The sequence below is a fragment of the Heloderma suspectum genome, chromosome 2 (genome assembly GCF_057233095.1).
Source record: "Heloderma suspectum isolate Gila_16-S chromosome 2, 16-S_ref, whole genome shotgun sequence".
Lineage (NCBI taxonomy): Eukaryota > Metazoa > Chordata > Lepidosauria > Squamata > Helodermatidae > Heloderma > Heloderma suspectum.
The window spans coordinates 36,774,412-36,787,002 of record NC_139459.1 but is presented as its reverse complement, the minus strand read 5'-3'; the positions used below and the strand labels follow the sequence as shown (position 1 = coordinate 36,787,002).

At 42.2% G+C, this 12,591-nt stretch overlaps 1 protein-coding gene across 5 annotated transcripts; it reads right to left on the bottom strand.

The window, feature by feature from the left end:
• Positions 1-2,371: 2,371 nt before the first annotated feature.
• On the bottom strand, positions 2,372-12,591 carry LOC146352093 (granzyme A-like). Of its 5 annotated transcripts, none has more exons than XM_084833272.1 (5): positions 12,486-12,588; positions 10,495-10,648; positions 8,087-8,242; positions 5,687-5,965; positions 2,372-3,009 (listed from the first exon to the last, which is right to left on the bottom strand). In XM_084833272.1, the coding sequence occupies exons 3-5, from the start codon at positions 8,144-8,146 to the stop codon at positions 2,971-2,973; spliced, it is 378 nt and encodes a 125-aa protein (XP_084689398.1). In that variant the 5' UTR covers positions 8,147-8,242; positions 10,495-10,648; positions 12,486-12,588; the 3' UTR covers positions 2,372-2,970. The 5 variants fall into 5 exon arrangements, 2 of the variants coding, with proteins under 2 accessions (XP_084689398.1, XP_084689399.1); XR_014787589.1 differs by having other exon boundaries at positions 2,378-3,009; positions 7,555-8,242; positions 12,486-12,587; XM_084833273.1 differs by lacking the exon at positions 10,495-10,648 and having other exon boundaries at positions 12,486-12,591.

The following is a 12,591-nucleotide window of genomic DNA, read 5'->3' as shown; positions in this document are numbered from 1 at the left end:
TGCAGAAGGAGAAACCTGCCCTTGCTACTAAAATCAAGAAACAAAATAATATTGGGACTATTATCAAAAACATAGGAAAGTAAGTGGTAACTTTCAAAAGTTCATAAGTAAAAGATGTTTAAAATCAAATCACCCCTCTCTTCCTCCCAAATGAAGACCTTCTGTTGCAGAGTCTTAAAGTTCAACATAGTTGTGTGAGAAAAGCCATACAACAATAAAGACAATGAAGAAGATACAAAGTTAAATCCTAAAACATTTAGAGAGCAATCCTATGGTTCCTGGGTGAGTGTCCCAGGGACCATAGGATGGCTTGGAAAAACGCTTCTGAAGTCGAAGACAATGCTCTGACCTCAGAAGTCGGAGTTGGAGATCCAATCCCACCCCCTCACAGCTGGCATGGAGAGGACTTCACCAGCAGCCTCTTAGAGGTCAGAAAATCAAACTCAGAGAGGGGAAATGGGGTATCTCGGTGGGCAGGGAGGAGAGGAGAATGTACAATGCTTCTGCAGAACGACAGTGCTGCAGAAGCATTTGGGACACAGATAGGGAGGACGCAAAGGATGAGGAAAATGAACAACCCAGGGGTCAAGAAGACAAACCATAGTTTTTTGATCATCTGCCAGACAAACCTTAGGTAGAACAACAACCCAGGGATTCAGTAAGCCATAGGCTAGCGTTATGTGCAAACCAGGTCAGTGTTTAACACCGCAAGTTGTATAAGGGCTTATGGATGCAAGAGAAAGAGGCAGAGGGATAGAAAAAGAGGAAGGTGTTCGTTGTTGTTTATTTGGTCAGTCGCTTCCGACTCTTCATGACTTCATGGACCAGCCCACACCAGAGCTTCCTGTTGGCCGTCGCCACCCCCAGCTCCCCCAAGGTCGAGCCCGTCACCTCCAGAATATCATCCATCCACCTTGCCCTTGGTCGGCCCCTCTTCCTTTTGCCTTCCACTTCCCCTAGCATCAGCATCTTCTCCAGGGTATCCTGACTTCTCATTATGTGGCCAAAGTACTTCAGTTTTGCCTTTAATATCATTCCCTCAAGTGAACAGTCTGGCTTTATTTCCTGGAGTATGGACTGGTTTGATCTTCTTGCAGTCCAAGGCAAAGGTGTTTGCATTTGCTTATCTTACTGTGCTTTTAGGGAAAGCATAGTAAAATAAGTTTCATGTAGATATAATACTCCAGGATAATGTTCCCTTCCCTCTTTGCTGGCTTGCCCTCTTCCTACCCTCCCTGACCCTCTTCTGAGGTCAAAATAGCAAACTTGGAAGAGAAGGTGCCACAGAGCTTATCATGGTAGCTGCGAGGGGTATGGGTGTGGGAAAATCCCTATTCAGATTCCCCCTCTGAGGTCATAGCAATGTCTATGGCTTCGGGAGGGGAAAACCACAATATACTGCAGTCCGGGGGATGCTTCCCAAGGACCAAAGGATTGCTCTGCCCAGTGTAGGGATGTCAGAGAATTCCATGACGGATCTCGGTGAGGCCGAATGCCAGTACATTCAGCCCCCCAAAATCCATCGCGGAACGGCCTACCACCCCCCTGCGGATCCCCCCCAGATCCCCCTCGGGACGAGACTTACCTGGGGTGGATGTTCCGGATGGCAGCGGCTCCAGTGGCGGCTTCGGCGGTGGCGGCTGGTCTTCCAAGCGGCTACCGCCACCGCCATTTGCAGTCTGTGTCTCCCCCCCATAGACGTGATAGGCTACGTAAAGACTTATGTAGCATATCACGTCTGGGTTTAAAAAAACAAACAAACGCGTACGCAAATGGCGGCGGCTACGGCCGCCGCCATTTGCGTTCCTTATTTTTCGCCGTCTTAGTCTACATCAATTTTTACGTAGACTAAGACGAAGAAAAGAAAGGGGAACACAAATAGCGCCCACTACACTATTTGCGTTACCCTTTCTTTTCTTCGTCTTAGTCTACTTAAATATTGACGTAGACTAAGATGGCGAAAAATAAGGAACACAAATGGCAGCGGCCATAGCTGCCATTTGCGTATGCATTTTTTTTTTTGTTACCCAGAGCACTCCGTGGCCGGAAATCCGGCTGCGGACGGCCCTGGCCTGGGCCTGGCTGTCTGCTCCGTGGAGCCGCCGCGGAGCACAGCCGGCCGTCGAGGATTCCGGGGAGGAGGATCGGATCGCCTCCCCCCCATCGAGGATGCCGGGGGGAGGGACGGAATGCCTCCCCCCCCTATGAACAGAATCCGTGAAAAGATAAGTCACTTTCGTACATCCCTAGCCCAGTGTAATATTCTAGGATAACATTAAATGCCAGTATTTTGACTTTGGACAGAGCATTGTTTTCTTATAATTAGCTTCAATATAAACAGAGTTCTTTTAATGCAAAAGACAAGCATTTTCCAGATTACTTTGAGTTTTATTGACTTTTAATCATTGAAGAAAATATGCTAAAGCAATACAAATGTTGACATTTTCGATGCATCATCATTAGGATACTCGGAGCTGTACATAGACCACACAGAGAAATATTGAGGAAAGCATTGATACCATTAAAAAAAAGTTTGAAGTTAGCATTTTTTGTTAATCACAGAGCTATTTTTCAGAAAGAATCTGCTGTAGTTACAATAGCAACTTATGTGGTGTTACAGCTTCAAATGTGAATGACATGAGCATAAGCTAAGGGTGCTTTGAGATGGAGGGCTCCTAGCACTACCACTTAGGAGGCGTGGTCAGGCTATTCTGTCTTTTTGTCCTTAAAAGATACTTTGTGGGTAAAAAAAGTGATCAAAGAAGTGGTGGGGAAACATGGGAGGTTAGGGGTGGAAGATGACAGTGACTGGGTATCCGGAAAGAGAGCAATCAAATGAAGTGATCAATCTGTGTCACCCCTTGTATGTTTCTGTATCCAAGTAAGAAAGTCCTTTGTGATGCGAGTGTAGATGCCAGGGTATTGGGGATAACCACATTTTGAGCTTTTGCCAAAGGAGACAATGCCTCTTTATACACCATTGCATATCAAAGGACCACCAGAATCACCCTGGGGAAAAAGGAAGGGAGAAAGGATGGTGTTACCATTCACAGAAGCTGCTATATAGTCCTCTTTGGTCATAATGTTGCAACAATTAGCAATGTTTTGAAAAATTCAGCTCTTGCATGCTTTGATTTTAGTAAACCTTTAAATTAAAACAGGGCAGGCTAACACAGCATGACTACGATGCTAAAGGTCAGGGCTGTTGCATTCAGGACTCACATTTTTGGTAGTCTGAAATGTCTATAAACTAGTTAGAAGTCAGACAATATAGAAAATGTAGTAAAGCATAAATAGAACACAATTCTATGCATATGTACTCAGAGCTTAAGTCTCATTGGGTATAGTGGGGTTGGCTCCCTAGTTAATGGGATTTGGATTGCTGCCTTAGGCTGCAAACCTATACCCACTGACCTGGCATTAAATGTCACTGGACACCCAGGGGGCTTACTTCTGAGTGGACAAATATAGGATTGCACCTTTAATCATTGTCATTAATGGAGAACAAACCTTCCTCTATGCACATTTAAAACTAGCATGTCAGGGATTAGACTAAGGCTGGATCTACACTTACTGCTAGGGATGTACGAAAGTCACTCACCTGATCCCGAATGTTGATTCGCGGTGGGGGGGAGGCGCCCTGTCCCTCCCCCCAAAAAATTCTGGCCAGGGGGGAGGCGCCCCGTCCCTCCCCCCCGAAATTCTGGCTGGGGGGGAGGTGCTCCGTCCCTTCCGCCGCGAATCCCGGCTGGCCAGGAATGCAATTTGCGTCCCTGCAGTCAGCTGTGATAGGCTATGTAAATGTTTACGTAGCCTATCACGGCTGAGTGAAAAAAAACAAAAAACCCAGCGCGTACGCTGTGAGGATAATGCTTTAATTTTAATAAACACATCCAGAGCAGGGGATAGGAGGGGGTAAAACTTAATCTCATTTGAAGGGATAGAACAACCCCCTGCTCAGTGCAGGAAGCCTGATTCCCAGGCGGTCGCCCATCCAACTACTGACCGGGGCCGACCCTGCTTAGCACCCGAGATCAGACAAATGCGCGCCGGAAAACAGCAGGAAAACAGCACAGCGCTCGAGTGTGAACCGAGCTCGCTCATTCGATGAAGCACTGCAGCAGGGAAAATGGGTGAGTGTTAATAATCATGTTTTAATGTGAGAGCATTTAACCCTACGGGACACCGAATTCATTGTGATGGCGGGCGCAATGTAGATCTGCCCTCGGTTACAACATTCTCCTTGCTTGCTAGGCTTTGAATTTGTACTACGTTTTGCATATTTTTAGTCAAGCATTCAATTCCCCACTAAAGTGTAGAGTCCAGAGAGAAAATAAAAGCTGGGGCTATTGGCTACAGCTTATCCCAGCCCTAAGTTAAGTATACTTACAGGCATTTTATGCAAATCAGCATAATCAAGAAGAAAGCCTTTCTCCTTAGATTGCTATTTTTCTATGTGCAAGGAAGCCCCAGCCCCTCCCCACCAATCCCGAAATACACAGGTTGCAAATGGAACAGCTCAGGAAAAACCTTGCTACTTGATTAATCCAGTTATATAAATTGATCCTTGATTCACATGTGTGCATTGTTGCAGAGCCAGAACATGACTGAAATCTTGCCACTGATCAGTTACTTTGAATAAAGGGACTGTGCATTTGTGCTTTATGGAAGACTTCCTTCTATTCCCATGGTTTTCCCTAAGTCCTATTCAACTCAATAGGGATTACTTCTGAGAAAACCTATATGGTACTGTACTAGACCACTTGGACTGGACTCATCATTTAAAAAGTATTAATGTTAGGCTTCACTGGCTCTTAAGCCCTCAATCCTGAATCCCAATCACAATGGAGCCGAGGCATGTGTGAGTAAATTCACTCACACTGTTACGCTCGTTCCCTTGCCTTCCCTATTTCTGCTCCCCTATATTGCTTTGTTACCGTTCTCTCTACTGTGTTTGGACCCCTTTTTCTTTTGCTTCCTCTCACTGTTCAAACTTAGTTAGGGATCTACTTTTTTCTTCTCTCTCTCTCTTTAAAAATATTATTTTGCTAAATCGCCGTGTAAATTGTAATGGTGTATAAAGAAATACGTTCTGATGATTGGGCATCTGTCATTGTTGACTTTCATAGAGGTGGGATTTGAGGAAGGAAATACGGAATTCAAAGCTTAAACGGAAGAATACTATGCTGTTACAGCTTCAGTGCCCAGCTGTACTAGGCAAGATGGTAAAACTGAAAGTTGAGGCTATTCTTCCACATTCTAACAAATGCCTGAAATTATTTCATCGACAGAGTAATCAAAGCATTAATTGATTAATCACTGGGGGCTCAGTTCTAATCAGTGAGATTTTCATTGGCGGGGCTGCAAGTTTAGCCCCACCAGTTCCCTTTTTTTTGGTTTACTTGTTGAGGCTACTTTGGTTCTAGCGTGCTACCATAATAAGGAATGAAAAAGACAATATTAAAGATGGCCTTTCCTTCTTACAGTGAGTGGTAGATTTTGTTTATTAACTTGTAAGTTATTTCACACTTCCTTCAGTATCTGAAAAGGATATATATGAGATGTTGATAAATCAATTAAATAAATTTGAATTTTATCAGGCAAACAGCTAATAGGCAGATGGTTTCATTCTTTAATCTGTTGACAGCCCTTTCAAGGAAAATAGTGGGTACATGAATACTCTTACCTCACATGAATCCTTTCCTCCTTTCATATTCCCAGCACATACCATGTTCTTTGTCACTACAGGCTGAGAATTATAGTGGTTCTTGTCGTTGCAGGTGCTTCTTTCAATAACAGTTACATTAACTTCATGTAGTTTCTCAGCTAGTCCCTTTAGTCCATTGTTAGTATATCCCCATCCAGTTACTAGACACTGTATTCCTGCCTTGACATCACTGGAGGAACTAGTTCTGGGAAGCTCAAGGGTTTTGACATACTGGTCGGTCTTTGCACTTCTGTGAAGCTGAAAGAATAATAAAGCAAAACAGATGAGGTGTGGGGAACCTCTGGCCCATGGGCTAGAGGCAGCCCACAGAGCTTTCCCATCCAGCCCATGGGCCTCTCCTATGCCCTGCTCATTCCTTGGCTGTTCTTTTCTCTGCTACTCAGCTGTTTTCTGAACAGCTGTGCAGCATGGAACGGGGAGCTTGCGGGGAGGGGAAGTTTAAATCTTCCCTCTCCATACTCCTGAGTAGGACAGCTGAGCAAATGGGAATAGGAAGCTTGGCTGTAGAGTTCCACCGCTGAGCAGCAACTCCACAGGCCTTGTCCCCGCTACATGGGAGGGAGGTATCAGAAAACTCAAGGTAATCCTGAGGTTTGCGGAATCCCCCCCAATCTTTAGAAAAATATTGTAAGGGTGGTGATAGGGAACTCCAAAAACAAACCCATAAGGACTCAGTGGCATGGAATGATGGCTGCCAGTGTATAAAAAACTGACCGGTGCTTTTACAATTGTTTCTAAATGATCTGGAGTTTGGGGTGAGCAGTGAGGGCATCGCATTTGCTGATAACACCAAATTATTTCAGATAGTTAACTAAAAAAAGGGATTGTGAGGAGCCCCCAAAGGATCTCTCCAAACAGTGTGAATGGGCATTAAAATGGCAAATACAGTTCAATGTAAGCAAGTGTAAAGTGTAGCACACTGGGGCAGAAAACACACACCTAACTTCACATATGTGCTGGTGGGGTCTAAGCTGGCTGTAACTGACCAGGATTGTTATCTTGGTATTGTGGTGTATAGCTTGATGAAAATGTTGACCTTGTATGTGTCAGCTGTGAAAAAAGGAAATTCCATGCTGGGGACCATTAGGAAAGGAAATGAAAATAAAACATTCTCCTATGCAGAAAGGTTATAACATTTGGGGCTTTTTAGCTTGAAAGAAGGTAAATGGAGGGGGCATGATAGGGATGTATAAAATTATGTATGGTGTGGAGATGATAACGCTCGAATACTCCCATAATACTAGGACTTGTGGTTATCCAATGAAGGTGAATTATGGGAGATTCAGGACATAGAAAAGGAAGTAATACTCCACACAGAGCATAAACTATGGAATTCACTACCACAAGATGTAGTGATGGCTGCCAACTTGAATAGCTTTAAAAGGGAATTATATTCATGGAGGATAAGGCTATCAATGTTTTCTAGTCCTGTCCTGATGGCTGTATATTACTTTCAGTATTGGGGTTAGTCTGCCTCTGAATACCAGATACTGGGATACACTACTGTGCCTTTGTCTCAGTTGAAGGCTTCCCATGGGCATCTGGCAGGCATCTGCGGGAATAAAATACTGGACTAGATAGGCCTTTGGTCTGATCCAGCATGCCTCTTCTGGTGTTCTTATGATAACTGGGTGGGAGTGGTGGGAAATGGAATGGCTGGAAAGCTGAACTAGGAGCGCTCCGTACTGCAACATTTTGTCGCAGGGCCCGAGTTGTTTCCTTTTATTTGACAATATAGTGTTGGAGCGATAGACGATTTCTTAATATAAGATATCATATTAGTTCCTCCAATTGCTTTGGCTCTTCTAAGAAGAAATATCCCAAACCTTTAGCAGATCAGAAATCTTGGAGATCGGTACAAAGTGGTATTGAAATCCTCCCGTGTGAATTTGAGGGGAAACAAAAACAAAAAAAGAGGTCAGTATTCAATTTGACACTGGTCTGAATGTACATGATGTTGCACTAGCATAAGCGACCTTTAGCACAATGCCAATAGCATTTGCTGGCGCAGTGGGTCTCCCCAGGAAACCTGTGCTGGCAAATGCTATTGCCCTTGTACCCTTCCTGGGTAGTGGAGCAAAGTCTGCCATGTCAAAAAGTCTTAGCTGAAGCTCTCTGGGTGGTTCACAGAAATTAAAACCACAGAACATCCATTAAAGAAAGAAAGATGGAAGAGCTGCACAATGCCTTTTGACTGGTAGCAGTGGGAGCTGTCTGTCTGGAAGCACCCTCAGTCTCGGTTAACCGATTTTGTGATGAAGCATGTGTTGCTTACTGGACATGAAAGATAAACATAAAAAGAGATACAAAATTTAATTTCTGCCCCCTGAACATTCATGTCTTGTTTTAAAAATGTACCTTTAGAAGCATTATGTCATTTCCCTTCGTGACACTAATAAACGCTGGGTGAGAAAACATTTGAACAATTTTAAAGTGCTGTTGCTTTCTTTTTTAACCCATGAATGAGCACCAAGAATAACTGTTGTTTGACGTATGAATTCTTTTTCTGTTCCCCTGGAAAGATAAAAAAGGATAAAGCTTTTGACCAAAGTTCATTTCTAGCAAATACAAAAATTTAATGTATTTAATATTTCAAGCAAATACTAATATACACTTGCTGATAAGTTTGTCACACTTTAAATTTGTTTGGAATTGTTCTGGGTTCTACACAGTTTTTCATACAATACCTTCTAGGTATAATTGGCCTGCAATCCTAAACATGCTTACTCAGGTGTCAGACTTTAAAAATAGTTTGTGCATGTACATTCTGAAGCAGGGCACACAATTCACATTGTTTTTTTCCCCTGTAATTAGTGATGTGTAATGTCTGTAATGTTTCAGATGTTATGCTATATTACTCATTGTCAGCCTGCTTGCAAGAAAGTCCAAAACTACATTGGTTAGAAGGTGCATATCATTCCTCCTTTGCAATTTATCCTACATTAGCGACCAGACCCAGCTTTGCATGGATAGGGAAAAGCCCTTAGTTTGATACAGTAAAGCCTGACACACCTGTCAGAGCTGGAGACATTGTGTCTGCCCCATCTGAGTGAACCCACGCCCTCTGGAACCCCTAGGCATGGTCTCTGCCATGGAGGTATCTGTGCATTGTATTTATATTACTTTTCAGCCAATTTCAGGGTTTTTTTTTTTTTACGAAGGGCTATTAACTTTATAGTTAATATAAACTATTTTATATTATAATATAATATAATATAATATAATATAATATAACAGCATTCCGTGCACCTCGGTGTTCAGTCATGCTGGCCACATGACCACGGAAGCGTCTTCGGACAGCGCTGGCTCTTCGGCTTAGAAACGGGGATGAGCACCACACCCTGGAATCGGACACGAAAGGCTGGGGTCACCTTTACCTTTTTTTTTAATTAACTTTCTAGTGCTTTTTGAATGGTTAAGATCTGCTCACTGTAGTGCTGAATCATGATACAAAGTTTGGATGGAATCGATCAAATGGTATTGAAACAGTAAATCTGTTAAACATTTGATTGGCTGCCATTTTATTTCAAGATGGTGGATGAAATGTTCACTATGCCTGAAACCAGTCCAGATAGAGGTAGAACAAATCCTAAAAGTTTCATAACGACTGGATGTATGTTTTTTGAGTCCATTGATGACATACAAACAAACACTTCCCTTTATTTAAGAAGACAAGATAAGACAAGATAAGACAAGATAAGACAAGATAAGACAAGATAAGAAGATTAACCACATTCAGACATGGCACTGATGATGCAAGAGAAGTTCACAAGTGCCTTTTAGTGTCATTTATGAAATTATGTCAGTCTCTCCCCCCCTGGCTGATGAGCTCTCCCACACTGACATGGTTCACACTATCATGGAGGGGGAAAGAAGCCACGGTGGCTTATTTCCCCCTCCGCACATGCCTGTCATGTGCTGGAGGGATTTGCATAGTTACCGTCTGTTGTGTGGCTTGACATGTGCGAACCCAGTGTGGATGGCTTGTTGTCATGGTTAACAAGCCACCCAGAACCCATGGGCTGTTGTAGAGTTCTGGGTAACTTGCTAACCATGGCAACCAGCCACCCTCACTGGGTTCACACGACAGGCCAAGCCACGCTGGCAAGGATAATTATGATAGGCACGTGAAGAAGAAATAAGCTACTGCAGCTTATTTCCCCCTCCATGGTGGTGTGAACCGACCCACAACCCTTCACCTGGGACTACATATTGAACTATTATCCATGTCCCTCTCCCACACTATGAATGGGTTCACGCAAGACGATAACCCACACTCAAGAGTTGAGTGTGGGTTGTCATTGAACCGTGAGTTGTCAAAACATGGGTTGTCATGTTGTCTGCACCTAGCTGCAATAACAAGCCATGGTTTGTTAACCACAACCCATGAAGAGAACCCATGGTTAGTTGTTGGGTTGTGAACTGTGGGTTGTCCATGGTTAACAAACCATGGTTTGTTATTGTGGCTGGGTTCAGACAATATGACAACCCATGTTTCAACAACAACCCACGGGTCAGTGAAAACCCACACTCGACCCATACTCAATTCTTAAGTGTGGCTTATCATGTTGTGTGAACCTGCACCAGCCCGTGATTCACTGGGTTTCCTTCTCCTTCGAACCTTCTTGGATCCTATGCCAAGCAACCACTATTAGCAGCTCACACTAGAAAGCAAATTCTGCTAGTTGGCTAAAGAAGGGCAAACCGGCTTGCCTAAAGGACCCTGAGAACTGATTTGTAAAGTAGAAATCTTTCTCAAAACTTACGAATAACAATGGGCTGCTGTTAACACCCAGTTCTTTCCTATCAAAGTACCTCCACAGAATAAACCTAGACGGTGAGTTGTGTTGATGAGGGCAGCCATATAAGGTCTTGAGTGTGGGACTGACTCTTTACCTCCGATTATATCCGCACATTGACCTAAATAGAAATAAGCCATGAGATTCATATTGTATCATAGACTTTGTGTTGCAGGCTAATTGAAAAATAATGTAATTTCATAAAGGGCAAATAGAGAAGGAATATTAATGCAACTTTCCATAGCAGTTGACCTTGGCTCAGTAGAATGCCCAAAGTGAGAACATCATATGGAAATAATGAAGACTGTAAGTGTTTTAATTAAGAGTTTGTGCTATGATAGATTGCAGGGTGGGGATAGCCTTTGAATGCTTCCACTATATCAAAAACTCCCTCAATAAAAAAGCAAGCATATCATAGAGAAAAGTCCTAGCCTGGTACTATTTTGCTGTGTTTGCTTTCTAAATTTTTTTTCTCTTTTTTCTGCTTTAAAAAAAATAAAAAAAATAAAAAATGGAGAAGCATTCATATCCAATCCCCCATCCCAAAAGTAGGGGCAATATTTTTCTCATCTTTTGCCCTACCCCTTATTAAATAAAGTGGGTCTGCTAAAGCCCACTAAAATAACAAATCAAGCATATAACTAAATACCATTCGTTTACATGGAATGTATGCATACCTTAACATCTGCAGATAAGGCCCCATTTTTCTCACTCTCTCTTTGGCTAGATCTACACCTCCAGCAGAATGAAATAGATTTTAATTAAGATTTTATTTTTAATCTGTATTTTATTATTGTTAGGTGCTTTGAGTAACAATTCTGGAAGAAAGGGGGGATATAAAACAAATCAATTTAAAAAAAGTTGATTGATCATGTAACGAAAACTTCAGATGTATGAGGGGATCCCATTTTTGAATGCCCCCCCATATATTTAAAAATGTACACCCTGCAAGTAAAAAGCTAGCACATCAAAATTGTGCTGGGTTCGAATCTTTCTCCCTGATGTGCTTTAAAAAAAGAAAAAACTTTAATAGAGTTATTTTTTTAGTAGTAGAAGTATTCAGAAGTTATCCCCACAAACAATCTGATGTAGCAGTGTTCATTGTACCACCTCATTCTTCTGTATCTGTAGACCAGACCTGGAATTATTTTTTTTTAATTTGTTTTGGTGTTGTTTTGCTTGTGTTCTTGCTTTTATGAGAAGCTTTAATGATGTTTTATGGTACACCATGTTGGATGCCTGGCAATAATAAATAATATAATCAATATAATATAGGGACCAGGCAAAAACATTTATGTTTTCCCAGCTGTTCAGGAACTGTTGATGTTACTGTTTTTAAACTTACAGGAACTTTTATTTTATAGTCTGTTTGAATGGAGTGTTCCTATTTTAGTTTGTTGTCGTTCATATGCTTTATTATTATTATTTTTTTTATATTGCACTTTATTGTTTCTTTCTGCTTTGTAAGACACCCTGGGCATCATACAAAGGTGCATCTTACAAAGGTTTGGGATATTAATGTGTAAGCATGTAAATAGATAGGTATTTTGCCCTAGGTTAAGAACTAATATCCAGACCGGCTGCTGCATCTCGGCCAGAGAAAATTGGAAGCTAGAGAAAAGGGCTAAATTACACATCAGTTTCATCCAGTAAATACCTTGATGGATCTTACTGATACTCTAATTAATAAAGAATATCTAACCTTAATCTGGACTCTTTTAAAAGCACAAAAATTCTAGTTGCTTCCCTATAGCATTCAATACTATTCCCTTCAACCAAGGAATGGTTGCCCAAGTTTTACAAAATTGCTGAGAGGGAGGTAAGTCTCATTGCCCACACATGTAGGAGGGGGCCGACTGCAAGCACTTTGTTGAAGGCCCCTTTCAACCTAGAGCCAGCCCTGTTTTCCATCTATTGAATGTAAGCAAGCAAACAAACAAGGAAAATATATCACTTACTACTCTGCATTCTGAAGAGAAAAATAGCAGCAGAGAAGGACAAGACATAGAAAAGCCCCATAATTGCTGCTCTGAGTTCTCCTCACGATGACTTCTCACAATGACC